Genomic DNA, 26510 nt, shown 5'->3' with positions numbered 1-26510 from the left:
AACATGAGCTTCAGGAAGTTGCTCAAAACCTGGCTGTTCACACAAGCTTACTGTCAATAACTTTGAGCAGATTTCACCTTCTTTACCCCAACACCAAGAGACCTACGTTGAAGGTGCACTATATAAGTTAGTTATAACATAACAGGTCTTAAAAAGAACTGGTATGCACTTATACCAATGTTTTCATAATCAGCAACTTTTTTCTCTACAAACAAACCTGCAATTATGGGTAAATATCACTTTATTCCAAAGTTTGTTTTATCAATATTTGAAATAATACAATTCCACTCTGTATTTAAAACTTTTATTTTTTGAAGGAAAAAAGGGAGGTCAGGAGTATTTTTAGTAGGACATAGGCAAAGATAAACTTTTACAAAACACAAAATGTAAAACAATTGGAATATTTTCCCTTTTTAGGTGCATTTATTCTGGTTACACACAGACAACTGAGTATAACTTGAGCCAAGTGAAGCGTAGAGTGCCTAACAAACTAAAAGGTACTTGTGACTGAACATCTAACAGTAAATACATGAAGGACCATTTGAAATCACAAAATGACACGTTGATGTTTTCTTTTCAAGGGTTATTTTTTATCAAATTATATCTTCAAGTGACTGTATTGAGGAGACAACCCCCGAAGTCCAAAATATAGCATACTAATATCAGTTACACTTCGAATATATTAACCTTCGTTTACCCTCAATTATGTCATACTATTACAATTAATGCTACATCCAAAAAAAACACTTTCAGATCCAACACATATTACTAAAAAACATTCCTGACAAACTATATTCAGATTTTTTTTTAATCTTGTCTAAGAAACTCGTCTAAATAAATAAATGGTTACGTCCAAAATGGGTAAGTCACAGGGGTGATAGTCTGATATATTTGCCAAATGATACCTCACAAATATTTCTGGTTTCACTTCTGGCTGAAGTGAATTTGTTTTCCAATGTCCTTTCTACATATGTTCTAGGCACCCACAAAAAAGCCCACAAAGATAAGACGAATAAAGTAGAATCAGCAAAAAAAGATCCCTGAAGTACAGGGGAAAATAGAGTTCCCTTTTGGTGGCGTGCTTGACACTAAACACGCACCATGCTTCTTACCTGGCTGCAAATATTATTCAAAAGTTTCCTAAAGAAAAGGGTAGAGGCAACTGTCTTGACTTGTGATAGTTCAAGATGTGTTTACGTCAATACAAAGGGAAAAATTAGTAGGGCAAATTGTAACAGGAAGAAAAGTTTACTTTTCTTGTATCATTCACCAGCCCTTGTCAAGATACTGTCCGGTAGAAGATAATAATTTGATGCGAGTAGCCACTTAAAAAGAAAAACAATATTAACTATTTAAATGTTCCTCAATGGCCACCTATCAGTTGCATTGTTGTAATCCTGTTGGTACTGATACTGCAACCTACACATGAAGGAATGATATGATGAAAATGACTAAATATATGCAAGGTTTATAGGATTCCTGCCAGGAGCCAGATTGTGCTCTGTGATGTAAGAGGCTCATTTCACTGCTGGGCTAAAGTGACATCCAAAGTGTGAGTCAGAAGAAACACCACTGCAGATTACACAGGGTGCACATGTATCAGGTCTTCTGTACATTAGGAAAAGATTGGCATAAGTTTTACAAAGACTGTTCTGATACAAGTTCAAGGATCACCACCAACAGTTTCACATATTACAAAACAAAGATCAGAAAAAGTGCTGTATACCTTTTTACTTTATTGTAAGCGGTCCTGTGAAACAGAATCTTATATCAATCATCCAAGCATGATTTGCAGACAATATTATGCTTTAGGTCCTTATGCATGGGTCAAACTTCCGCCCAACAGGAGTTTGGTATAGTAATGCAGGGGTCTGTACAGTAAACTCAATGGGAATACATTAAAATAAATGACATGTTATTTCAAACCAACTTTATCTTTTTTAATTCTATCATAATATCAAATCTGAAACCAAATTATTATTTTCATAATCTTCACTTTTTATGTGACTAGCTTTGGGCACATTTACTGTAGACCCTGGGATGCTTTATAAGTATCTGCAAAACAATTCATTGGACCCATCCAAATAACAATATAGCCACTGCTTAAATGTGCTCTCTGATGTACAAACCATCAAAGTAAAGAGAAGACAAACATATGCACAAAACAAAGATTGATGTTAGTGAAATCCATTGCTAATGTCCTCTTTCATACCAGTCTCTTAACAAATGATAAAAGTTCTCTGCGATGACACGGCCTATCTGCCAGGTGCACGACTGTGGCAGTGACTTGCCTTTCGACGCTGGCACTTTGACTCATCAACATATCATGTTGCCACATCCTTAAAAGTACGCTTCTCTTAGGAAGTATGCTTAGATTCTGCAGTTTCGTTACTACACCCAACTATTGAGATTCTGCAAGGAATAGGATGATATCATGTTAAACAGCTGAGAAGAATATTCCAGCGGTGCCATATAAAAATTTTAAAAACAAAGAAGTTCAACTTCTTATAATTGTCCGTAGTCATTTTCTCTGTCACAGCATACAGTAAATAAAAGTTTTTTGCATTGTTTTTTTTTCTAAACAAGTCAAACGTTTAGAATTGCTGCATTGCAGTCCTCTGGTTCTGTGTAATGTGAAGAGTTTGTATCTGAGTGATGGATTCCAAACACTTCCTTACTCTCAAAAGGTGGCTCTGTTACCGCAGGTTTATCAAAAAGATGCTTTTTGCTTGTTTCCGGACAGTTCTGTACATATATTACTCTATTATAAGCTTTAAGTCTTCTCCACAATTGAACATACACTTTGCACTGCACATACATGAAGAGAAGTCCTCCAGTGAAACCAATAGCCACCACCACCAACTTAGTCCAAAATGGCCACTCGAGTATGCCTGCAAATAAATGGAAAAAAAGCGGTTGGTCAACAAAATACTTTAATAGCCATAACATTATGTATAAGCCATTAGTACCAATTCTTATCAGTATCAGATCTCATTTTACAACACCAGGAGGCTGATTTACAACAACAATTACAAGTACAGGAAGTAGTACCACAGGAGTACTCTTTTACGTATTATTACATGCATCTGTGAATCGACCCCAAAACATCCAACTTCATATTAGTAAAAGTGAAAAGCAGACAAAATTCTTTCCAATTGCAATAAATATATATGAATATGTCTATTTGAGATATTTTGGATCCAATTCACAAAGGCAAGTAGAAGTACATAAAAGAGTACAACAGCAGTACTAGTTTATGTACTCAAAATTTCTTTGTGAACAGGTCTCCAAGTGTGCAGGATCACAAGTATGGCACAGAACCTAAGACTCTCCGGCCCGATTTATCAATATTACACACAATGCAGCAAGACAACTTGCTGTGCCGTGTGAAACGAAAAGGGCAGGAATTCACTATATTTACCAATATATGACGCATTACTGCTCTATGCCAGCACAGGCGCACAATCTGCTGCCTAGCGCCAACGCAGGCTCTCTTGTGTCACGGTGCAAGGATGCGTGCGCAGGATTGATTTTGTGCAGGACGGGGGCCCCTTCTGCACAAAAACAATCCTTAAAGGTGTTTTCCTCTTTCTAAATGTGCTGCAGAATGGACACACTTAAAAAAGAGGAAACAATGAGAAATAAAGAAATTTCTCCTTGTTGCGCCTCTTCTGGGAAGGCATAGCATTTTGACACATTCCTAGGTTCATCAGTCTTGGTAAATCGGGGAATGCGCCAAAATACATTGATGGATGCATGGGAACACCCACACTCCACCCAGTGAATGCTTTCCCAGGGCATAGTAACGCAAGGCAGCGACTTGTGCTGCCTTGCTTTACTCTAGATTTACCAAGCAACACATGTTCACTCAAGGTGGTCTTGCGTTGCTTGTAAATCTGACTTAAGTACTGCACTGCCCTTGCAACACCATGCGCGACACAAGGGCAACATAATACATCAGGCCCCAAGTTTGCAACAATGGTTTCTGTGGTCAGTCACAGCTCTACAATGTCAAAGAAGGAAGGAAAGTGATACCTGGATACCTTAAATAGACTGGGCACACTTAAAAGCAATGTTTGGACAAAATTTCAAGTTGTAAATATCGGGAGACAAAAATGTCATAAAAAAATATTGTGACAAAAATATTGTGATGAAAAAATATTGGTGTCAAGAATATTATGTTTTTTAGGTAAGTAATATTGTGTTTAAGAATATCATTTTTAATATCATTTTCAATAATGTAGGCCTAAAAATATAGTTTAAATTAAGGTAATGTGTTTTAGTTCATATTAATTTTCTGTGTTACTTTTGTTAGTGTAATTATTATTTTTTAAATATAGTTTGTAATTTTAAGTGATTTAGAATGTTTTATTACTTTTTTATACTAATTCATTGTGACTTAGTGAGTTGTTTGGTTTGGAGGGGGATAGGGTAGGAAGCTAATGTAGCATAAAATAATAAGTTAATTAATAATTTGTAATTATATGATTGGTATTACTTATGTAACTCATGTAATATTGATTTATTTTAGCCATATTTTAGGTGTGGGTAGCTAGCTTTGTAAGAGTGTAGGGTTTGAAGTTAATTAAGTAATAATGAATTCATAATTAATTATTAATTGTTAATAATGTAATTGATTATCAATTATGTAAATTGTGCTTTACTTATTTATTTGAGTTACATTTTAGTCACGAGATGCTGGGTTTGTAAGGGTTTTGGGTGGGAAGTTAACTAACTAATGATTAACAAATAATTTTTAATTAATTATTTATTTTAAATATGTAAGTTATGGAATTGTTATGGTTATATTTCAAGAGAGAACTTCTGGGTGGGTAGGGGTACATGGTGGGAAATTAATTAATAATTGAATAACATTTATTAATTGATCAATATGATTTTCTTCAATAGTAAGTATGTAAACTGATTGTTTTTAGTTTTTTAAATACATAAAGATATTTTGAATGTTAATTAATTTTTTTTACTTTAGTATTTTTTCTACATTCCAGGGGTTACTCGTATATATATTGTGTTTTTTCCTACTCTTGTTTAGACTGCAGTAGGAATAATAAAATTAACATCTTCACAGTTCAACCCTTTACCTACAGCTGTGTTGTTTGGAGTGGAATAGTAAATTTCACCCCTCCAAAATCCAACATGTTCCCTACAGTTGCAGAGACTGGAGAGGAAATAGTAAATTTTACCCATCCAATGTCCAACACTTTCCCGACTAATACACTGTTTGGAATGGGAATAGTATATTTTCCCTCTCCGCAATCCAATGATTTCCATACTGTTGCACATACTGGAGCGGAAATAGTAAATTGTATCCCTCCAGATTCTAACACTTACCCTACTGTTGCCCTGACTAGAATGGCAATAGTAATTTTTGCCCCTCCGAAATCGAACGTGCCCATTACTGTTGCAGAGACTGGAATGGAAATAGTAACTTTCACGTATCCAAAGTCCCACACTTTCCCTACTATTGCGCTGTTTAGATTGGGATTAGTACATTTTAACCCTCTGAAATCCAATGTTTTCCCTACTATTGCCTTGTTGGGAGTGGAACGAATAAATTTAAGCTCTCCAAAATCCAACACTTTCCCTATTGTTGTGTAGACTGGAGCAGGAATAGTAAATTTAACCCCTTCGATATCCAATGCTTTCACTCATGTTGCTTGGACTGGAATGAGAATAGTACTTTTCACCCCTCCGAAATCCAACATTTTACCTACTAATGCGGTTTTTGGAGTGAGAACATTAAACTTTACCCTCCAAAATCCAACACTTTCCCTACTGGTGCCTTGTTTGGAGTTGGAATAGTAAATGTAACCCTTCAAAATCCAACCCTTTTGCTACTGTTGCTAAGATAGGAGTGCAAATAGTACATTTCACCCATCCGAAATCCAGCACTTTCCTTACTGTTGCAGAGACAAGAGTGGGAATAGTAAATGTCACCCCTCCAAAGTTCAATATTTTCCCTACTGTTGCACAGATTGGAGTGGAAATAGTAAATGTTACCCCTCCAAAATCCAACTCTGTCTCTACCTTTGCCTTGTTTGGAGTTGGAATAGTTAATTTAACCCCTATTTAACCCCTTCGAATTCCAATGCTTTCCCTACTGTTGCATTGACTGTAGTAGGAATAGTAAATCTACCTATACAAAGTCCAACACTTTCCTTACTGTTGGATATTCTTAGACTCCGATAGTTTTCATAATTTTGATTGAATAGATTTTATAGCATTGTTTTTTATATTATATTTGCTTTTATGTTTAAATGTATTATAATGTTTATAGCTGTTTTTGTAAATGTGTTTGTTTTTTGGATATTTCAATTTATATTATTTTATTTATGGTCTATGTTAATTATTTTATTTCTTGTGCAAATATTTTATGGATGTATTGTGTAACAATATTAACATATGTATTTTCATTACATATTAATGTAATATTTTAAATGCTTTACTACAAATAATATATATTTTCATATTAATATATTTAAAAATAATATAACGTTAAATACTTTTAGTATGTTAAAATAAATAAATATATATGTGTACAGACACAAACATGTGTCTGTGCTTATTTAAGTATATTTTATATATACTAATACATATTAGTGGAATATATTTACATTAAATTATATTTATACATTATAACATTTAATACTTACTACCTGAAATTCTATATGAAAAATGCAATATTTGTCAATTTTTTGATGCTATATGGTTTACATTATTGTTTTCAGATATTTTTGTGCTTATTATTATAAGTATAGGAGAACGATACTATGGCCAACATTTTTCACATTGATATTCTGTCAGTGATCCCTTAAAAAGAGGTCTGGATTTTTTTTTCTCTAATTTGATGCAACTCATTGCTTATAATGCAGTAAACACAACCAGTCACTCAGTGGATCAAACACAATGAAACATAAGATCTAAAACAACATGGCACATTAGACATTAAAACTACTGAGATTAATGCTTAGTTAGTTTCAAATACTTTCGCTTTGATGTTGTGTAATATGGTAAACTTCCACCCGTTCATAATGCCACGGACCCAAACTAAAGTGTAAATGTGCTGAAGTAATTATTCAAATACCAAAAGCATTAAATCAGCTTCCTTTTCCATAAAATAACTTTGTTTAATCCACTGACACAACCAGCTGTTGAGTCTCATAGCTACAGCTGTTATAGACTGCAGTCACCTTACTACTATAAGGGTCATTGGTTAGTTTACGTTTACCATTGTATATCACATCATGAAAGAATTCTACAACAGAAACGTTAGACTCTAAACCAGTAAGAGGACTTTGCTTGAGATGAAATCACCCAATCCACAACCTTCCTAAGATTCTGCCACATTCAACAATGGTAACATCCCTAAAAGTCACAAATTACCTTATTGAACCAATTCCCATACTGCACCGAAAACTGTTTCCATGACCTGGAGGTCTATAGTTTCCAGAACTAGCTTTCTATCTTTTTGTGGATTTGAACTATTGGAGCAATAAGTCAGACTGGTATATTGATCCTATGGTCAACGCACCAAAGGCCTGCAACAGGACAACACAGCAGAAAAACACACTGGTTGGTTTCAGAGGATCAGGTGGAATATGGTGAAGGCCAGACACCTGACCGGCTTTCTAGAGTAAAAGGCCTTAATGATTTCATGTGAAGATAATGGGGTAACTGAGTTCTACAGACTAGTGTTTAACTAAGACTCAGAAAGCATATCGGGAACAATGGACAGAGAAGCAAAATACTTCTCCCCTACATCAGACACTTAACATTATGGATGTGTCCGATGTGGCACTGATGTCTTCGATGGTACTCTCAGCCAGCATGGATAATAGCATTTTGTATTTTGGGACTTATACTTTTAACATTATAAGTATGGTTTCAAAAGTGTTAATGACTAAAGTCAGAACTAACTGAAGGTGCCATTCTTTTTCTTTAGCTGCTTGGCAATTATGATTTTGCTCCATAATCAAGTTATGTGTACACACACAGTAAAAAATGAACATTTACTACATCAACTATGCATGTGTGTAATAAAATAAATACAAAATTATTCTGAGATCATAACAAAACAAGTAAAATCTTCAGCTAACAAGTAGAATTATACAGAGTACCATAAAAATGAAAACATAAAAGACAAAATCAGATTAGGAAATCTGATGTAATGGGAAAACTGCAGAAGTTTTAAATCGCAGATAAAACACAAACTACAACACACGGCTATTTTACATACTGAATTACTGTGATCGCACTGAAATATCCCTCTGCCAAGAATGAACGGATATAAGCACAGCTGTGGAGTTTTCAGTCTGTTTATGTATGATATTTCCATGTTTTCTTTATGGTTATGTGTAACATTTCAAAGCTTTTGTAATAACACCTTATCTTGAGGAAACCATTCCTGTCCATGAAATTAGATACATTTTAAAAAATGACCACCGCATATATATTATCCCCTGGATGTCCAACAACACTTGTGAAGTAGTTATGGAAGATCATTAACCTACATTCCATTTCTAACATGATCATCCCTTTAGAATTCAGTAACGTACGAGTTGATTGGTAATCCTATAAAGAGAAATGTCAGGAGTAAACCGGATAGCTCAGCAACTCCCCCAGGGATTAAGTCCCTTTCACTGTGCTGCAATGGACAAACTATAATGCTCCATAGAAACACGTATGCCATATGTGATATTATTAAGGAGTCAATTTGAGAAAGCCCTAAAGCAGCAGCTGAGCAGCCCTAAAGTCCTTAATGTGGCCAGATGAAGGATAATGCTAAAGTGGTTGCAACTCGTAAGGGCACAGGCTTTGTGACTGGAGAAATACAAGGTGCTTTTAATAAGGCTGCTTTGAAAGTGGAAAGGTATTTTCGACTCACAAATGCCTTTTGCGACCCTTTCCAAAACCTCATTGAAAGTCTCAATAGTATATATCAATGCTTTGAAACCACAACAGGGGTCGCAAACTATTGATTGTTTCCCGGCACCTGACAAGTTGTGGTAATTTTTGAATGCTGGTGGGCAGCTTCGAGAAGAGCAGACAGGAGAACTGTCTTTCCAAACACATTGTCTTTTTTAAAGCAGCCCCTGCCCCCTCAAGGTTAGGGCTACTTTTAAACTAAAAGGACAACATGCAGGTAATGTGGATCATGCATGGATGGAGGTCTGCTATCCATTGTAGGCTCCCTCCCAGGTCACAAAAAGCAACTTCCCTCATGCATATTAATTCAGGAGAACGTTTTGCAAATTCCGAGGAATTTGCATTTTGTGTTGTGATTGATTAGTATACATCAGAGGTATGCCAAAATAAAGGGCAAACCAGTCAGGGTACAAACAATACCTGTTGGATTTGTTGCTTGATATGTCGTCTGCATCTAATGGTTCAACAGGATTGCCACCTACAGCTGCTATTACTGTGCCTAAAAGGAGGAGTTGTCTACCCTCTCACAAGTGGTAAATTAAAACTCTGGGTCATCCTCGTCTGTAAACCGTCTATAGCACCAAGGGTGTAGTGTAGCGGAAGTGATAACATTTGTCAACTGACGAAGGGCTTTGTGGTTTCTTTCCTGCAATGGCACTTATCATACTGCTTAGTAATATCTTAAAGACTTGCTGGAACGCCTTTTGGACCTCATGAGTTCATTGAAACTGACGTTCTAGGGCCTGGTGACGTTCGTAAAGTGGCATGATAAGAACCTACATGTCTCGTTATTTAGTAAACCATGTTCTGACCCTAACTTGTGAATGAATCAGTAATGGCAGCTTATCCCGGATTTTAAAGTGTTTTTTAATATATCACTTTCCCAAAATGCATCATTCAAAGATTACATCCTTTTCCTTATAACAGTGGAGAAAGCAGATGGTTACCAGTGCCAGTCCGAGGCGTGATTTTCTCTTCCTTGCCTCCAACATTGAGGCAGAAGAATACACGTCTCTCCTGAGCACTATCTGTTAAATTTCTCTGCTCAGTTGTCACTGATGCTGTTGACCAGGCACTCTGACCATGTTACTCCATCCCTTGGCCTCCTATTAAATTATGTGGCCTGTCACCCAATGTAGGTCTCCCTCATGGATATCTTGCATGGTCTTGGGTCTGTGGCTCCTGCCTTCGAATTCCTTAGGGTCCACCAACCGGTCATCTGCACTGCCCTAACCTAGGTCCAGAAAGCTGGCTCTGTAGGGACGGGAGACTGTTCTGCTGTCCTGTCCAGCACCTGCGTACTACAGTGCACCCCCAGGAAATGCCAGCATGCCTCAAGGCCCAAAGAGGCAGCCTTCCCTGCCCCGTCTACAATGGGAGCCGATCTGCCCTGCCAACCTTGCCCAAACCATCCAAGAATCCATACCCACGAGTAAGTACGAATGCCCCTCACACATACAGAAAAAACGGATACTCTTCAAACCGTTTATCAGGGACCGCCCTAGATTCATGCCTATTCTCAGCAGGACGGCACAAAAGGGGGTGGTGACGGACGGAGCATCCGAACCAATCAAACACTCACACCCAGTCAAAAGATCTGGGTTTGATCCATCACCATTCTTTAGCCCACTCTGCCACCCCAGTTCAGACATGGCTATATGCAAATCAGTCTGACCCTGTGCCTCATGGGAACAGTCCAGCCCGAACTGCCAAGCCATGCCTTCCCTGGACCGGAAACAAGCTTCTGAGGACCGGTTTCTGGCATTACAGCCGTCCTCAGCCCGGCTTGCTTGAAACCAGTGGCAAAGTGAGCAAGGGACTCACGTCTGAGCATACCCAGCCACACTCATGGCGGCCAAAGCGGTACAAAAGGGGGTGGTGACGGACGGAGCATCCGAATCAATCAAACACTCACACCCAGTCAAAAGATCTGGGTTTGATCCATCACCGTTCTTTAGCCCACTCTGCCACCCCAGTTCAGACATGGCTATATGCAAATCAGTCTGACCCTGTGCCTCATGGGAACAGTCCAGCCCGAACTGCCAAGCCATGCCTTCCCTGGACCGGAAACAAGCTTCAGAGGACCGGTTTCTGGCATTACAGCCGTCCTCAGCCCGGCTTGCTTGAATCCAGTGGCAAAGTGAGCAAGGGACTCACGTCTGAGCATACCCTGCCACACTCAGGGCGGCCAAAGCGGTACAAAAGGGGGTGGTGACGGACGGAGCATCCGAACCAATCAAACACTCACACCCAGTCAAAAGATCTGGGTTTGATCCATCACCGTTCTTTAGCCCACTCTTCAACATTGAGGCAGAAGAATACACGTCTCTCCTGAGCACTATCTGTTAAATTTCTCTGCTCAGTTGTCACTGATGCTGTTGACCAGGCACTCTGACCATGTTACTCCATCCCTTGGCCTCCTATTAAATTATGTGGCCTGTCACCCAATGTAGGTCTCCCTCATGGATATCTTGCATTGTCTTGGGTCTGTGGCTCCTGCCTTCGAATTCCTTAGGGTCCACCAACCGGTCATCTGCACTGCCCTAACCTAGGTCCAGAAAGCTGGCTCTGTAGGGACGGGAGACTGTTCTGCTGTCCTGTCCAGCACCTGCGTACTACAGTGCACCCCCAGGAAATGCCAGCATGCCTCAAGGCCCAAAGAGGAGGCCTTCCCTGCCCCGTCTACAATGTGAGCCGATCTGCCCTGCCAACCTTGCCCAAACCATCCAAGAATCCATACCCACGAGTAAGTACAAATGCCCCTCACACATACAGAAAACGGATACTCTTCAAAACGTTTATCAGGGACCGCCCCAGATTCATGCCTATTCTCAGCAGGACATCTGCAGAGAGCAAGATATGGATGAAAGAGCGAGAGCATTTACAGTCGCTAGTCCCCTACCCTTGTCCCTGCCCCTCAAGACAGAGTATTGGAGCGTAAAGTAAGAAGTGGCTTTATTTTTACAACTAGAACTCCTGAAAGAAACCATCGAACAGATGCCCCAGTTTGAACTAAAATAAGAAAAGTGACGTTTCTAAGGAGGAGGCATGGTACAGCACCGTGCGTTCAGGATGGGCGCTCACAGTCAAATCAGACGTTTCCCTTTAAATCTGTGTGACGGAATGCTTCTCTGCACTCTCGCAAAGGAAATGGTTTCCTCTGCTCAACCTTGCCAATTCTATATCTTGAATCTTAAGTAATGTAATCACTGCCACAAACCTCCCTTTGAAATGTAAATGTATTTAAAGATAACGGTTTGACATCATACGTCTTTTGGTAAACAACCATTACATTTGCAAGCAGTACCCAGAACATCAGTGAAACTGATGGTGAAGTGCAGTGTCACAACGTGTGATACAAGTGTGTGCCTCTTCCAAGCAACTTGGACCTGGAATTATTAGGTCAACAGCAATAATTCTTTTTTTTTTAGCACAAATGGATTCACGCAGCATCACATCTACAAAATAAAGCTGAAAAATCACTGGAAACGGTTGTAAGAGACATTCCTGATCTTGTTTTTTGCGAATCTTGAAAAGTTGAGAACTCTGGCATCACTGCACTGTGGTAACTGAACACTATGGGATCATCGTCTCTTAGTATCAGTCATACCCGTCGTTTGGCCCAGCTTAATCTCTTCTGCCGTTCTGTCAATGAGAACATACAAGGACCACACGACACAGGTGATCGCGATGACATGGAATGTTACAGAGCACATGATCTTCCTTCTTTCACTTGACGTCATCTGCAGCTTCTCCCACTAAGCAAGAATGAAACAAAAGAGCAATGTTAACGACGTTTATGTAGAGCAACAGAAGGAAGTGCTCATGTCTGAGGTTCATTCCTCAAAATATTTTACCCACCTGTTGCAGCAGCTGCCCTCACAACGTATGGTGATGCACCATCGTTCAATTTGCACCATATACATCAAGGTAAAAAAACAGTAATGCAATGACATATGTCCTTTCATGTAGTCACATTCACTCCTTCTGTTTATTCCCTGCAGGACCTGACTCATCTTTTTTATTAAGAATGACAACCAGTAGACTATAACCGGATCATTTAAGGTGTTCAGAAGTTATGTGTTGTAGCATTTATACAACGCTTACTGTCCCTGTCTGGGGTGCTGAAGCGCTTACCTACATGGGGCATCTTGAGTTTTTTTGTTTACAGGTGGATTTTAGCAGATCGCAGTTGCTTTGCACAATCTCGGATTTTCTCTTTTTTTAAGTCCCTTATTATTTTTGTGAAATATATTACAATATGACACAATTAACTTGAAATTCCAAATGTTCAATGTCGTAATTTGCTTTGTTTGTCACATTATACATATAAGCGACAAAAAGTTTTGATAATTATCTTATATTTTGCGAATAGCTCCAGTGAAACATGTCAGGCAAGACTTGTATCAAAAGACAACCTTTCCGGTAGAGAATATCCAGGGATGTGAAGCTTTGGGCTTCACCCTTCAGCTCTCCCCTCTCCAGGCTTGTACTGGGATTCTCTTGTACGGAGCCCCGGGGCCTGTAGGGCCGTTCTTTGATGAACTACAAGTAGCACTCTCAGTCCCTTGTCTCAGATCTGAGCATTGCATGCTTCTTGGGGATCTCAATGTCCATATGGATAATACATTGGACCCCGCTGCAATGAAACTTAGTGACATTACTGCTACACTAGGATTGTCTCCATTTTTGCAGACACCGACGCACAATAAAGGCCACATTTTAGACAAGATTTTTTCAACAAAATCTATTACGATAACGGCTATTGAACCAGTATTATGGTCTGATCATTTTTTGATCACTTTTTCCGTACCTGCCATTGCTCCGATTCGGGGGAGAGAATTAATTGAGGCCACGCGAACCTCACGCCCTTTCCATCTGCTTTCGGTGGATATGTTATCAGAGGCCCTTACCATCTGTCCATGTCCTCTTTTGGGCAACTTGGAAGATAACCTTAGCCTCTTTCACGATTGGCTGGTAGCCAGACTTGAGATCTTAATCCCCGAAAAAAAGCTTAAATAAGGTGAACGTAGAGTGTCGGCCCCTTGGTTCACCCCCCAATTAAGAGAGCAGCGGCAGGGCTGTAAAAGGGCTGAGAGAGTCTGGAGACGGGCCTATGACCCGACCGAGAAAATGAAGCTTCGAGTAATAACTAAAGCCTATCACCAGTCAATCTGGAGTGAAAAAAAGGCTTATTTCGAGCGTCGTATCGATGAGGCAGAAAATGGATGCAAGGAAATTTTTAAAGTTGTTCTGGATTTCACCTCTCCAGCCACTTGTACACCAGCTCATACTCATTCAGAAGTATGGATAAAACAGCTTGCAAATTTTTTTGTAAATAAAATCACTACCATCCAAGCCTCTCTTTTCCATCCTAGCTCTCGGTCGGTTGTTGATCCTTCATCCCCCCCCCCCGTTTAGGGAGGATCCTGGCCCTTCTCTTTTACAGTTTCCATACCTATGCCTTGACACATCCTTAGAGCTTTTGTCAGGCCTGAAATCAGGCTCTCCACTTGACCCGTGCCCGGCTAAACATCTGGGGAAGGTGGCACCTGCCCTAAATGCTTTGTTGAACCCTCTTCTAAATTCTTCATTGTCAACTGGAGTGGTTCCGGTGGTATGGAAACATGCCTTGATCCTGCCATTGATTAAAAAGCCCACCTTGGACCCCCTTATCCATGCCAACTACAGGCCTATTTCCCTTCTCCCTGCTCTGGCGAAAGTGGCCGAGAGATTTGCATATCGAACGATTTCCAATTTCATCGAAGGAAATGACCTGTTGCATGATACGCAATCTGGGTTTCGTGCAAACTTTAGCACGGAGTCGGCTCTTCTCGAGGTCACAGATGCCATCAGGGAAAGACTCGACTCTGGGGGAAGGGCCATGTTGGTCATGTTGGATCTGTCGGCGGCTTTCGACACCGTTCCTCATGATCGCCTCCTCATAAGACTCTGGGAAAGCGGCATTCGGGGAACGGTGTGGAAATGGCTTAAATCCTTTCTGGCCGACCGCCGGCAAACGATCTGGGCGCCACCATTTTCCGCTGATATGGCTCCGCTAGAGGTAGGGGTTCCGCAAGGTTCCATTCTTAGCCCCATGCTATTTAACATCTTTATGGCACCTCTGGCGGGAGTCGCGGAATCCTTTGGCGCCCAGATCGTATCCTACGCCGACGACACCCAGCTCCTTTTCACTTGTGATAGGGGTGGGGCATTCGACGGCGTAAAGATCAGGGACTGCCTTAGTGCGGTCTTTGAGTGGTTCAGGTGCAATGGTTTAAAGTGCAACTCCGACAAGTCGGAGCTGCTCTTCTTTGGATGCACCTGTGAACCAGATTGGAAGGCTTGGTGGCCACAAGATCTGTTCCCTCCTGACAATGTGTCTCTCAAGGCAAAAAATTTGGGAGTGATCGTGGACAGTGAACTGTCCTTTGGGCCACATATCTCGTGTCTCTCAGGCAAATGCTTTGGCATTTTGCGAATGCTGAGGAAGTTTCTTCCTCTGGTGTCTCACCAGCACAGGAAGATTATTGTTCAGGCCTTGATCGGATCTCGACTGGACTACGCAAACGTTCTTTTCTTGGGTTTACCAAAATATCTTCTGAACCGTTTGCAAGTAGTCCAGAACTCCGCAGCTCGTGCTATCTATGGACTGCCGAGAAGAGCAGGAGCTACGGTTTTACTGAATTCTTTACATTGGCTACCGATCGCCAAAAGAATTCTTTTCAAGTGTCTGACTTTTGCTTTTAAAGCTCTACATGGAACTTGTCCTAAGTACATAGGGAAACGCCTCTCCCGCTATGTACCTAGTCGATCTCTGAGATCATCTTGCCTATCTAAAATGACAGTCCCAGTAATCAGGCGTGCAAGGATTGGTGGTCGATCCTTTCGCTATTTAGCCCCGAAGGAGTGGAATGAACTACCACTCTCTCTCAGACAGACTCCCAATCTTCTTACTTTTAGAAGAGAGCTAAAAACGTGGCTGTTCACGAAACAAATGTGATCCCTCTCTTGTGTCTGCTTTTAAGTTGTTGTGTTGTTGTTTACTAGCTGCTCTTTCTTCACCAAAGCGCCGGGATGCTCCTCGGAGTCGCCGAGCGCTATAGAAGAAATAAATTAACATAACATAACATAACAACTGGCCTGTAAACCATTCAGAGAATTCCCTGAAAGGCTACTGAGCCTGTAAGACAAGTGCCACAGCAACCGTGTCGGACAGTCAGGCTCTGTCGACATGTGTCTGCCTCTGCTCCAGCCCATGTGGCTTGTAAAACACAACAGCGTGGCTGATAATACACTAATTTTCCTGTAGGCATGCACACCAAACCACAGTTTGAACCAATAGACAATCAACAGAATCAGAAAATGTGTTTCAGCTTGCAGTCTGCGAAAGGCTAGCAGGGTCAATGGTGCTCACATAGGCTGCGCCAGCGTACTAGACTTTCAGATTGACCTCCATATCAAGAATTCCAATGCATCTGTGTAGGCCATTCCACCTCCAACAACTGACTACTCTTTCTTAAACACAGTGTAGAACAAATCCAGTCCTGTAATAGCTGAAGGCACATAAGAAGCAAAGGTTTCCGAGACTCCTAAAGGTTGAGACAGCCATGTGATTCAAGGTCTTGATTGATTGACTGCCTACTGCCCTGCTGTCTATTTCAGAATAATGTTTGTTTTAGGAAATTCACGTATTTTTCAGTGTGTTAGCACACATATGATATCAGGCTTTAGATGCTTACAGACAGCGTTGTACAGATCCAGGTTGAAGGTGCATTGAGCACACCTGGCCAAATGTGGTCTGACCTATTGGGAAATAAGAAAAGGTGAAGGCAGTGTCTCGGATGCAAGAGCTTTGTCCGTCAATAACCTCTCAAGAAATGCAATTTCTCAATCTATCAGACACTGTATTAGATGCTTCAAATAAATAGACAAACGTGTACGGAGGAGTTATGTTTATTCACCTTTACTGTGCCATGAAAATTACTTTCAGTGTGTATGTATTTTCCACATTAATTATTTACCTGAAAGACTGCAAAAAGAACCGTTAACAGCCACCCACAGGAGATCCCTATTTCTTTAAAGAGAATTTGAACTTTTCGTAGATTTGTCCTGTTTGTGGTACATTCTCTGGTTTATGTTCGTAAAGTAGTTTAGCTATACTAGAGCCCCAATTGTAAGTGGTATTTTATCCTATAAACCTAATGTTTGCTAAAAATCCATAATAACGCTTCACGCTTTGTAAATTAGCTGTTGGATTCTACAAAGTATTGAGCAAAGCATCGAACTTACACGCATACTGTTTGTCTCTACATTTGAACGACTCCTATATATTATGTACACAGAACAGCCACGTGCCCAAAAGAACCACAGCATTTTATACTATTTGCTCCTTCCCTCATCTCAGGCAATATCCATGGTTTAACCTGTGTATTTAGGTTTCAGTGATTTAAAGACAATTGTACATTTTCTTCCACCAATAATAATCATAGTTGCCTGCAGTGTGCAATAAAACGAAAAATATTTTCTATAACTGTTTTAAGCACACATGCCTACTGGGAAGCATGCATACTGTTCTACTAAAATTATATGCAATAGTTATTTTTTTAATTTTAAATTTGAATTGCAATTGCACGTGGTCCATGTCTAGGTGGCAGCATGTTTTCGTTTTTTTATTCTTATTTTTGTTTCATGTGCTTGTAATAAAAAATAAATGACAACTGCACTAGCTTGCCAAGGCCAAACTTACGGACTTTCCCAATAGTTATTCCACTGGTACTTTTACGCTCCAGTTTAAATATTTGCTGTCATTTCCTAGACAGCATACATCAAGATTTCATAAAAGTGGCAGTAAACTAGAATTCCTTAAAAAATACCGCTGCTGATCCACACATTAGTGATTTGTATAACTTTATAGACGTTTTCCTGTGAATATGCTTTGTACGTTGGTAAAAAAAAATAGAGATGAAATATGCACTTCCCTACCAACTATATTGCCTCTGAATGGATCAGTAAATGTGTGTTCGGTCTCAAAGCTGCTGTTGTTGAAAACACCTGTTGTGGACAATTCCACAACTTTTGGGACAGCCCATTGCTTACCAGTGGTTGGAATTCTTGTCAATGTCTATTTGCTGGTTTCATATTTGATTAATGTTCACTGGTATTTATATAGTGCCTAATCACCGGCAGGTCTCTTAGCGCTTGGAGGAGAGTGGCCAAAAACTATTAAACGGTGTCATGATCAGTGCATGGATAGGGAAATAGACCGTATTCAGGGCCTCTCTGAACAGAAGCGTTTTGAGCTGCTTTCTGAACAAGAGGAGAGCAGGTTCCTTTCGGAGATGTTCAGGTGACTGGTTCCATAGCTGTGGGACCAGGACGGTAAAGGCTCTGCCCCCTTTTGAAGTGGTATTGTACCGCGGGAGGGACAGACGGCAGGCCTCAGAGGAACGCAATGTAAGGCCTGGGACATAGGTCGTGAGGCGTTCTTTAATGTAGGTTAGAGGTTGGCCATAGATTGCTTTGTGGGCAATGCAGAGGCCCTTGAAATTTGCTCTATGCCTAATGGGGAGCCAGTGCAACTTGCACAGCAGCGGGGTGGCGTGAGACCTTCTTGGAAGCCTGAAAATCAGCCTGGCCGCGTCATTCAATAACACCTGTTGTCTGTTAATACGTTTCTGCGGATGGCCAATATATAAGGCATTGCCATGGTCCAACCTCGAGATAATAGTGGCTGACACTATCATATGTGATGAGGTAGTAGAGAGAAGGGGGGACAGGTTTCCACAACTGCCGCATCAGGCCTGTGAAAGTACCAAACACTGAGGTTAAGAAGTACAACAAAGGAAAACTTCAAAATCACACAGGCCTTGGGTTATAAAACTCAGAAAATGAACAATGGCCCCATGTCAAGCAATGTTCAAGTTCAATATTCAATGAATATATAACTGGAGATTAAATATTCTGGAACTGGAATAAATTTAACAGGGTTCTACGGATGGCGGGAAAGGGAGGACCTGCATTAGGAGTCAATACACAGAGCACAAATTAGTAGAAAGAGTGCACGATAGGGCGATGGGCTGTATCTGGAGATAACACAATGTGACCCAATAGGAAGTCTCCATCAAATGATTGTGGGCAAGGTAGAGCAGGGTGGGTGGGAATGCACTTTGCAAAGAAGTGGACTAGCAGTGAGGACCCGGAATGACTGAATTGCAGGAGTTGTATGATTGGGTGCTTTAGCCGACAGGTCCATGTCATTGCATTTTCTTTTGTTGCGTTCCTCTTTGAACACATAACTCCCTCGGGCTCATAATGAATAGAGTCCTAATGATGATCCCATACTGTTGCAGGATCAAAACACAGTTGACTTGTGAACTTTACGAAACCTAACAACTATAATATTGTCAGACAGGGTCATATCTCCAATGACTTATATTATAATACAATGTAAGTTACACCGCCACTGGATGTGAGGGTGTCTCCTAGGCACTGACATGAACGCTGTGCATCCAGCTACGCATTATTCAATAAAGTTTTTTTTTCAAAATATTCAAAGTTTTTGTTTCCAAAGTATTTTATTCATACTTGTAATCAATTTTCATGAATTTTCATATGATTTTCATATGCATATATTTTCACATCTTCATTTGCATCATCATTGATCACATCAATCCTTCCAATGCATTTCGGCGTTAAGCCTTCATCGGGGAAGTCAAAAGAAAATGAATAATATCAGTGTAACTATTAGGTCCTCCTCTATATATTTATCGCGTTATACCTGACAAATATGTAAATAAATAAACATATACAAAATTCCTGATATTTAAACTGCCTTCATTTGAAAACGTTCTTAGTAAGCATATATACACACTATGTATTGTTCAAAGGGTTAATACTCGTCACATAGTACCCATCAAATAACCAAATTTATGTAAAAGTCATAGTATGCAAAAATGTCTTCATTCTCATAATATAAGATCACTTATTCAACAAAAAATGTATGTGCGCTATGTATTATTCAAAAGTCACTAGAGCATGCTGTGTGAATCTTAATCTCTACAAGTAACCATTGAATCTTTGTTCAAACAATGTCGCTAGCGACCTTCAACTTTCTATGTTAAACCGAGCTACCCATTACTAATGTGAATAGAAGAGATGACAGATACAATTAATATATCTTGTATCGATTTACGCGCTTGTTCTTTTTAAAGTTAAAAAGTTTCCGAGCATTTCGCTATGATCGCTCAAAAGTGTTGCTGCCACAAGTAATGGGTAGCTCGGTTTAACATAGAAAGTTGAAGGTTCACACAGCATGCTCTAGTGACTTTTGAATAATACATAGCGCACATACATTTTTTGTTGAATAAGTGATCTTATATTATGAGAATCATGACATTTTTGCATACTATGACTTTAACATAAATTCGGTTATTTGATGGGTACTATGTGACGAGTATTAACCCTTTGAACCATGCGTACGTTTTCAAATCAAGGCAGTTTAAATATCAGGAATTTTGTGTTTGTTTATTTATTTATTTACCTATTTGTCAGGTATAACGCGATAAATATATAGAGGAGGACCTAATAGTTACACAGATTTTTTTTTTTTTAAACTTGTTTTTATTGGCATTTCGTTATCATAGCATTACAGACCATGTAAGTAATCACATATGCAAGAAAACGTAGGATAAAAAAAAATTCAAAGAGAAAGGAAAAGAGCGCAAACATGTGAATCAACATCATGGGGAGCAGTGGAGTGGGTCTGCAGAGGCTGTACTGTGGTGTTGCCAAGTAACTGGGGGGACAGAACTCGGGGAAGGAGCATCTGGGTGTTTACACGGGCATAGCGAGAAGAGATGGGGGTAGGGCGTTAGAGGGGTCACAGGCTCGTGCTCACAGTGAGCCGGATTACTAGAGGGCGGGAGTGTTGTGTCAGATTGGGCATCGGGCCAGTTGCCCCGGGAGCAGGGCAGAAGTGTGGGACCGCGTGTCGCCAATGGCCGGCACTAGTCGTTGGTCAGGGGCTGTAGGTTCGCGGGGGTGGGGGGGGTCTGCCGGGGTGGATGTGGTTGTAGGGGTGGGCGTGGTCGGGTCATCGGGGCGCATCAGCTGTCGGAAACGATGCAATAGCATGGCCCATTCCGTAGAGATGGGGTGTTTACGGGCGCCTTTAGCTTCCTCCTCCCGCAGGGCGTCTTCTTCCGCCGCTGCCCATTTACATACCGCCCCTGTCCATGCTGCTGTGGGGGGGCCCTCTAATGACCGCCAGTGCATAGCTATACATCTTTTCGCTAGTAGTAACGCTAGGGATACAAAGCGCTTGTGTGCCGGGAGCTGTTTCGGAATGTGGAAAATGCCCAACGCGCTGGATTCCCAGGTATCTAGGGTTGTGAGGCCCGTGACGTCTTTCAGTGTGTCGTGTACTGTCCGCCATAGGGGGTGGAGATCTGGGCAGCTCCAGAACATGTGACGGAAATCTGCATCCGGGGGGTGGCATCTGGGGCAGAGGAATTGAGTGGTGGGGTAGAATTTCTGCAGCCGCGCCGGCATCAGGTACGCCCTGTGCAATATTGGATGTTTTTAAAGCGGGCGTTCCTAGATGTACGTTTTGGGGCTTCAAGCGCCTTGATCCACTCCGAGTCGTGTAACGGGCGCCCGATGTCCTCCTCCAAGGTGGTGCGCAAGGACATTAGGGGGGCATTCAAGAGTTCCCGTATCGCTTTATATAACCAGGTGACCAAATGGCGCCCTGTACCCATGTGCAGGATTGCGTGTATAACTGGATGCGTTTCTGGTTCGCAGGTCAGGAGGTTGTGGTATGGACGGAAACAGTCGAGGAGCTGGCGATAGCGGAGGAATTGACCGGGGGGGAGATCGAATTCGGCGATGAGTCGATCGAAAGATTTAATCTGACCCTCCTCAAAGAGCGATTCCATGTCTGTAATGCCACACCGTGTCCACTCGGCGAGCATGGGGGCTGGGAAGTATGAATCTGACCTGGGCCAGCCGATCAGCGGGAGCAACGGGGAATACGGGGTCATCCCGGGAGACATCCGGTGGACCCGGTGCATGCATTGACGCGCCACTGAGACCTGTAGAGGATATGTGCGTCGCGGTTTAGTGCCCGGAAGGAGAAGACGGGTGAGCTCCGGTGTCGGAATCCTACCTGTAGGGGTAGTAGCCTCTTGTGTGTATCGGTCTGCCGTCCAGCACGACAGCCATTGGAGCTGGGCCGCTAGAAAGTAGGACTCGAAGGATGGGGCTCCGAGGCCCCCCTGGGTGGTGGGAAGCTGAAGGGTTTTCAAGGCTACCCTGTGCCGGCCCGATCCCCAAATTAGGGTACCTAGGAGGGAATTGAGGTCCTGGAAGAAGGACCTAGGTGGGACCACCGGCAAGTTGGTAAAGTGATAAAGGAGCCGGGGAAGCATTACCACTTTGGCCAGGGCAATGCGCCCAATCGGGGCCAGTGGGAGTCTGGTCCAGAAAGCAACCGTCGGCCGGAGGCCCGGGAGTGCCCTGCAGTGATTGCCCTCGAAGACGTCAGCGGGAGAATGGTAAAGTCGGACCCCTAGGTATCGGGGGGCATCTGTGGACCACAAGATCTTTTGCGTCCCCAGCCAGGTCGCGGGGTGGCAGTTCCGGGTGAAAGGGATATACAGTGGATTTATCCCAATTCACTCGGAGGCCCGAGGCGTCCGCGAATGCGGTGAGCGTGGTCCATATGGGGGTGAGGTCGGCCGTAATATCCTGGACATAGATGAGGAGGTAGTCCGCGTACATGGAGACACTGTGTGTGACTTCCGCGAGTGGGATGCCCCAGTCTAGACCACCTTGGCGTAATCTGATCGCGAATGGCTCGACTGCAAGGGCGAAGAGGAGAGGCGAGAGGGGGCACCCCTGCCTCGTGCCGCGCCAGACCTCGAACGCCGCCGAGACGTGTTTCCCAATCCGGACCCGTGTGGGCAGGTCGGTATAGAGGAGCCGCGTGTACGCCATAAGTACTGGGCCGATATTGAGGCGGTGGAGGACCGAGAAGAGGTATGGCGATTGGAGAGTGTCGAAAGCCTTCTCTAGGTCCAGGATGAGGCAGGCGGAGCGGGGATATCTGTCCCGTACCTGGTCCTGAACATGGAAGACGCGGCGGATGTTCTGTGAGGTGTTTCTCCCCGGGACAAAGCCGCACTGGTCCGGGTGGACCAGCGGGCGTATGACCTGGGCGTATCTGTCTGCCAATACCTTCCCGAGGAGTTTACAGTCTGCAGACAGTAAAGTGATAGGGCGATACGAGCCCATGAGATGTGGGTCCCGGTGTGGTTTCAGAAAGGTCACGATGACCGATTCCCGCAGGGAGCGGGGCAACACCCCCTGATTGAGGGCCGTCGCGAACATCTGTGCCAGGCGTGGGATCACTAGAGGGGAAAACGTTGAATAGTATTCTAGCGGGAAGCCGTCGAGACCCGGGGCTTTATTGCGAGATAGGGTCCGCAGCGCCTGAGTAAGTTCTGAAGCCGCTATTTTGGCGTCGAGCGCGAGTTTGTTGGCATCTGAGATCGCGGGTAGTGGCAACGGGTCAAGGAAATGGGCGACAGACGACGTAGAGAGCGAGTTCGGGGCGCCGTACACCACGGTATAATAGCGTTGGAACGCCAGAAGGATCTCCGCCTGGGAACGCACGAGCTCGCCCTCCGGGGTGACGATGTCCGTGATCGGTTTGGTTTCGGTGTCCTGTCGCGCCAGCCATGCGAGCATCGCACCCGTTTTGTCCCTGTCTCTATGGACTCTGGAGGCATAGGCCCTAAAGTTATATTTCCTAAGGTCTGCACAGGCAGCTTGGTAGGCTGACTTTGCTTCAGCCGTGAGCGCAGCGTGTTCCTCAGAGGGATCAACTTGTTTAGTGAGTGTAGCTAAGCGCAGTTCCGTGGTTGCGAGTGCCCGTTCCAATGTACGCCGGACCCCTGTGATTTGTTTAATGCATTCCCCCCGTGCCACCACCTTGAACGCGTCCCACTCTACCAGTGTCGAAGAAGCCGTGTTCGTGTTGTGCGTGAAGTAGTCCCGTATGCTACGCTTGTGCGAATCCCGGAACACCTGATCAGTCAAACATTCCCTAGGAAGTCGCCAGGTAGGGACCGGTGGGTGCGGGGGGCGCCAGGTGAGTCGCAGTAAGTGAGCGTCATGATCTGAGATGACCTGCCCTAAGTAGTCCGCAGAGACAACCGTAGGGAGGATCTGCGCTGAGCATAGAAACCTGTCAAGGCGGACCCGGAGGTTGTGAGGGATAGAGTGGAACGAATAAAGGCGGGTATGAGGATGTAGGTGTCGCCAAGCATCAGTGAGAGCCCAATGCGCTGCCCAAGCACGGAGCAGCTCTGATTGTCGGGGGCAGGGGAGCGCGGAGGGGGGGGGTGCGATCGGTCCAGGGAAGGGTCAAGCGTGCAGTTGTAATCGCCCCCTAAGATCCAGGGAACAGCAGTGAATTGGGCCAGGACTCCCGTAAGGTGATCCCAGAACTTGTCTTGCTCAGTGTTAGGGGCGTATATGCTGCCCAGGAGGATCCCCCGGCCGTCTAATAGCCCCTCCAGTAGAGCGTATCTGCCCTCCTTGTCTACCACCCGCTTAAGTTCCCGGAAGGGGGTGCCTGGCCTAACCCAGATTAAAGCGCCGCGCGCGAATGCCGAGTAGGTCGTGGCACAGAACGTTCCGCGCCATTTAGCCTGCAGTCTGCCCAGTTCGGTGCTGTTAATGTGTGTCTCCTGCAGGAGAGCAATCCCAGCTGTCTTGCGCTTGATGTATGAGTAGACAGAATAGCGCTTACTAGGTGTGTGGAGGCCCCGTACATTTAGTGTGAGGACATTAACATCCGATCGTGGAACTGCCATCAATCAGAGGTCGTGTGAGCTGCTGAGAGCACCCAGGAGGCCCGGGGAAATGTGAGGCTGTAAACCGTGTGCATGCCCGTGTATGCCTTGCTGTTGAGGGGTAGGGACAGGAACGGACAGGAGGGAAAACTGCGGTAACAGGGGGCGGGAAACAGTCCCAATACAGGGGATACGTCAATGGGGGCGGCATATCCAAACTGGTGTCCCACTAGGGGAAGAATACAACAAGAAACTGCGGGGGTGGCAGCGCGTGTGTATGCGAGGCTGGGCGCAGATCGGGCTGTCGTAGAAGTGATGTATGTCGCGCGTGAGCCTACAGAGGAAACGCTGAAGTAGAGTTAGAGCATATTCGGCAAGTAAGGTGTACATAAAGAGGATACAATCCAGTCCCATATCACTCGGAGGTGCTTGGTCGTTCATCCAGGATAGCTTCCATTCTTTGCGTGATGACCAGAGGAGAGGAGGCCTGACCTATCCCCGACATTGTGCCATCACTGTCGCGGTCTTTCTCCGGAGCGAAGAGGTGTGGCTGGCGTTCCAAGTCTGGAGCCAGGGGCGACGAGTGTAGTTCAGTCACCGCTCTCAGGGCATCTCGTCGCTCTTGCATGATCTGCGTTAAATCAGGCGATCTCGAAGGGGATGATCCGTGGCTCTTGGAAGGGCTCGTATGGGGGTGCTTCGAACCACGTCTGCTGGATCTCCGTGAGCGACTGTTCTGGTCTCGTTGGGTTCCCGCCTTGGGTAGTAGTGGGCAGTGGAGCTCCGTCCAGTCCTGCGCGTCCTCGGCGGTGGTGAAGAAGATGGCCCTGCCCTTGTGTAGGACCTTGAGGCGGGCTGGGAACAGCAAGGAGTATTGGATATCGTTTGCGCAGAGGCGTCTCTTGACCTCGAGAAATGTGGACCTCTGCTGCTGAACTCCTCGTGCATAGTCCGGGAACACCATGACATGTTGGTCTTCCACCTGCAAGGGGCCTGCCGCTCGGGCCGCGCGGAGCACTGCGTCGCGGTCACGGACGTGTAGGAACTTGGCCAGCATGGGTCTGGGAGGGAAGCCTGGTCTGGGCTCCCGGGCGGGGACACCGTGGGCTCGTTCAATGGAGAAGAACGCCGAGCGGTCCGCTTCGGGGGTGAAAGATCTGGTCCATGACTCCATATAGTTCAGGGGGTCTGAGTTCTCAATTCCATCCGGGAGGCCCAGGACGCGGATATTACAGCGCCTCGACCGCCCCTCCAAATCGACTGTGCGCTCCTCAAGGGCCGCCACGCGGCGTAGGACCTCCTGTAGATCTGTCTCTTGTGCCTTCACGGCGGGTTGTAGGTCGGTCAGTATCTTCTCTCCCTCCGCCACTCTGTCCGCCAGCTTGCGGTGATCGTCGCGGACCAAGCTGATGTCCGTCGAGAGGGTGCCCAAACGTTCCTCCATCGATAGTCGGGACAACTCTATGGCCGCCAGCGCCTGGTCCAGCTTCGCCGATAAGGTGGGGTCCGTTTGAGGCGCGTGGGTTACTTAATAGTTACACTGATATTATTCATTTTATTTAGACTTCCCCGATGAAGGCTTAACGCCGAAATGCATTGGAAGGATTGATGTGATCAATGATGCAAATGAAGATGTGAAAATATATGCATATGAAAATCATATGAAAATTCATGAAAATTGATTACAAGTATGAATAAAATACTTTG

At 43.7% G+C, this 26510-nt stretch overlaps 1 protein-coding gene across 6 annotated transcripts in view; it reads right to left on the bottom strand.

The window, feature by feature from the left end:
* Nucleotides 1–290: 290 nt before the first annotated feature.
* The window catches only part of LOC144754853 (uncharacterized), a 979506-nt gene continuing 953286 nt past the window's right edge, over nt 291–26510 (bottom strand). For all 6 annotated transcript variants that reach the window (XM_078643112.1, XM_078643111.1, XM_078643113.1 and 3 more), the window contains 2 exons: nt 12554–12701; nt 291–2891 (listed from right to left, as the gene is read on the bottom strand). In XM_078643112.1, the coding sequence (XP_078499238.1) occupies nt 2587–2891; nt 12554–12701 (453 nt within the window). In that variant the 3' untranslated portion in view covers nt 291–2586. The remainder of the gene's footprint in view (nt 2892–12553; nt 12702–26510) is intronic.

The sequence above is a fragment of the Lissotriton helveticus genome, chromosome 5_1, assembly GCF_964261635.1.
Source record: "Lissotriton helveticus chromosome 5_1, aLisHel1.1, whole genome shotgun sequence".
Lineage (NCBI taxonomy): Eukaryota > Metazoa > Chordata > Amphibia > Caudata > Salamandridae > Lissotriton > Lissotriton helveticus.
This window is presented reverse-complemented; position numbering and strand designations above follow the sequence as displayed.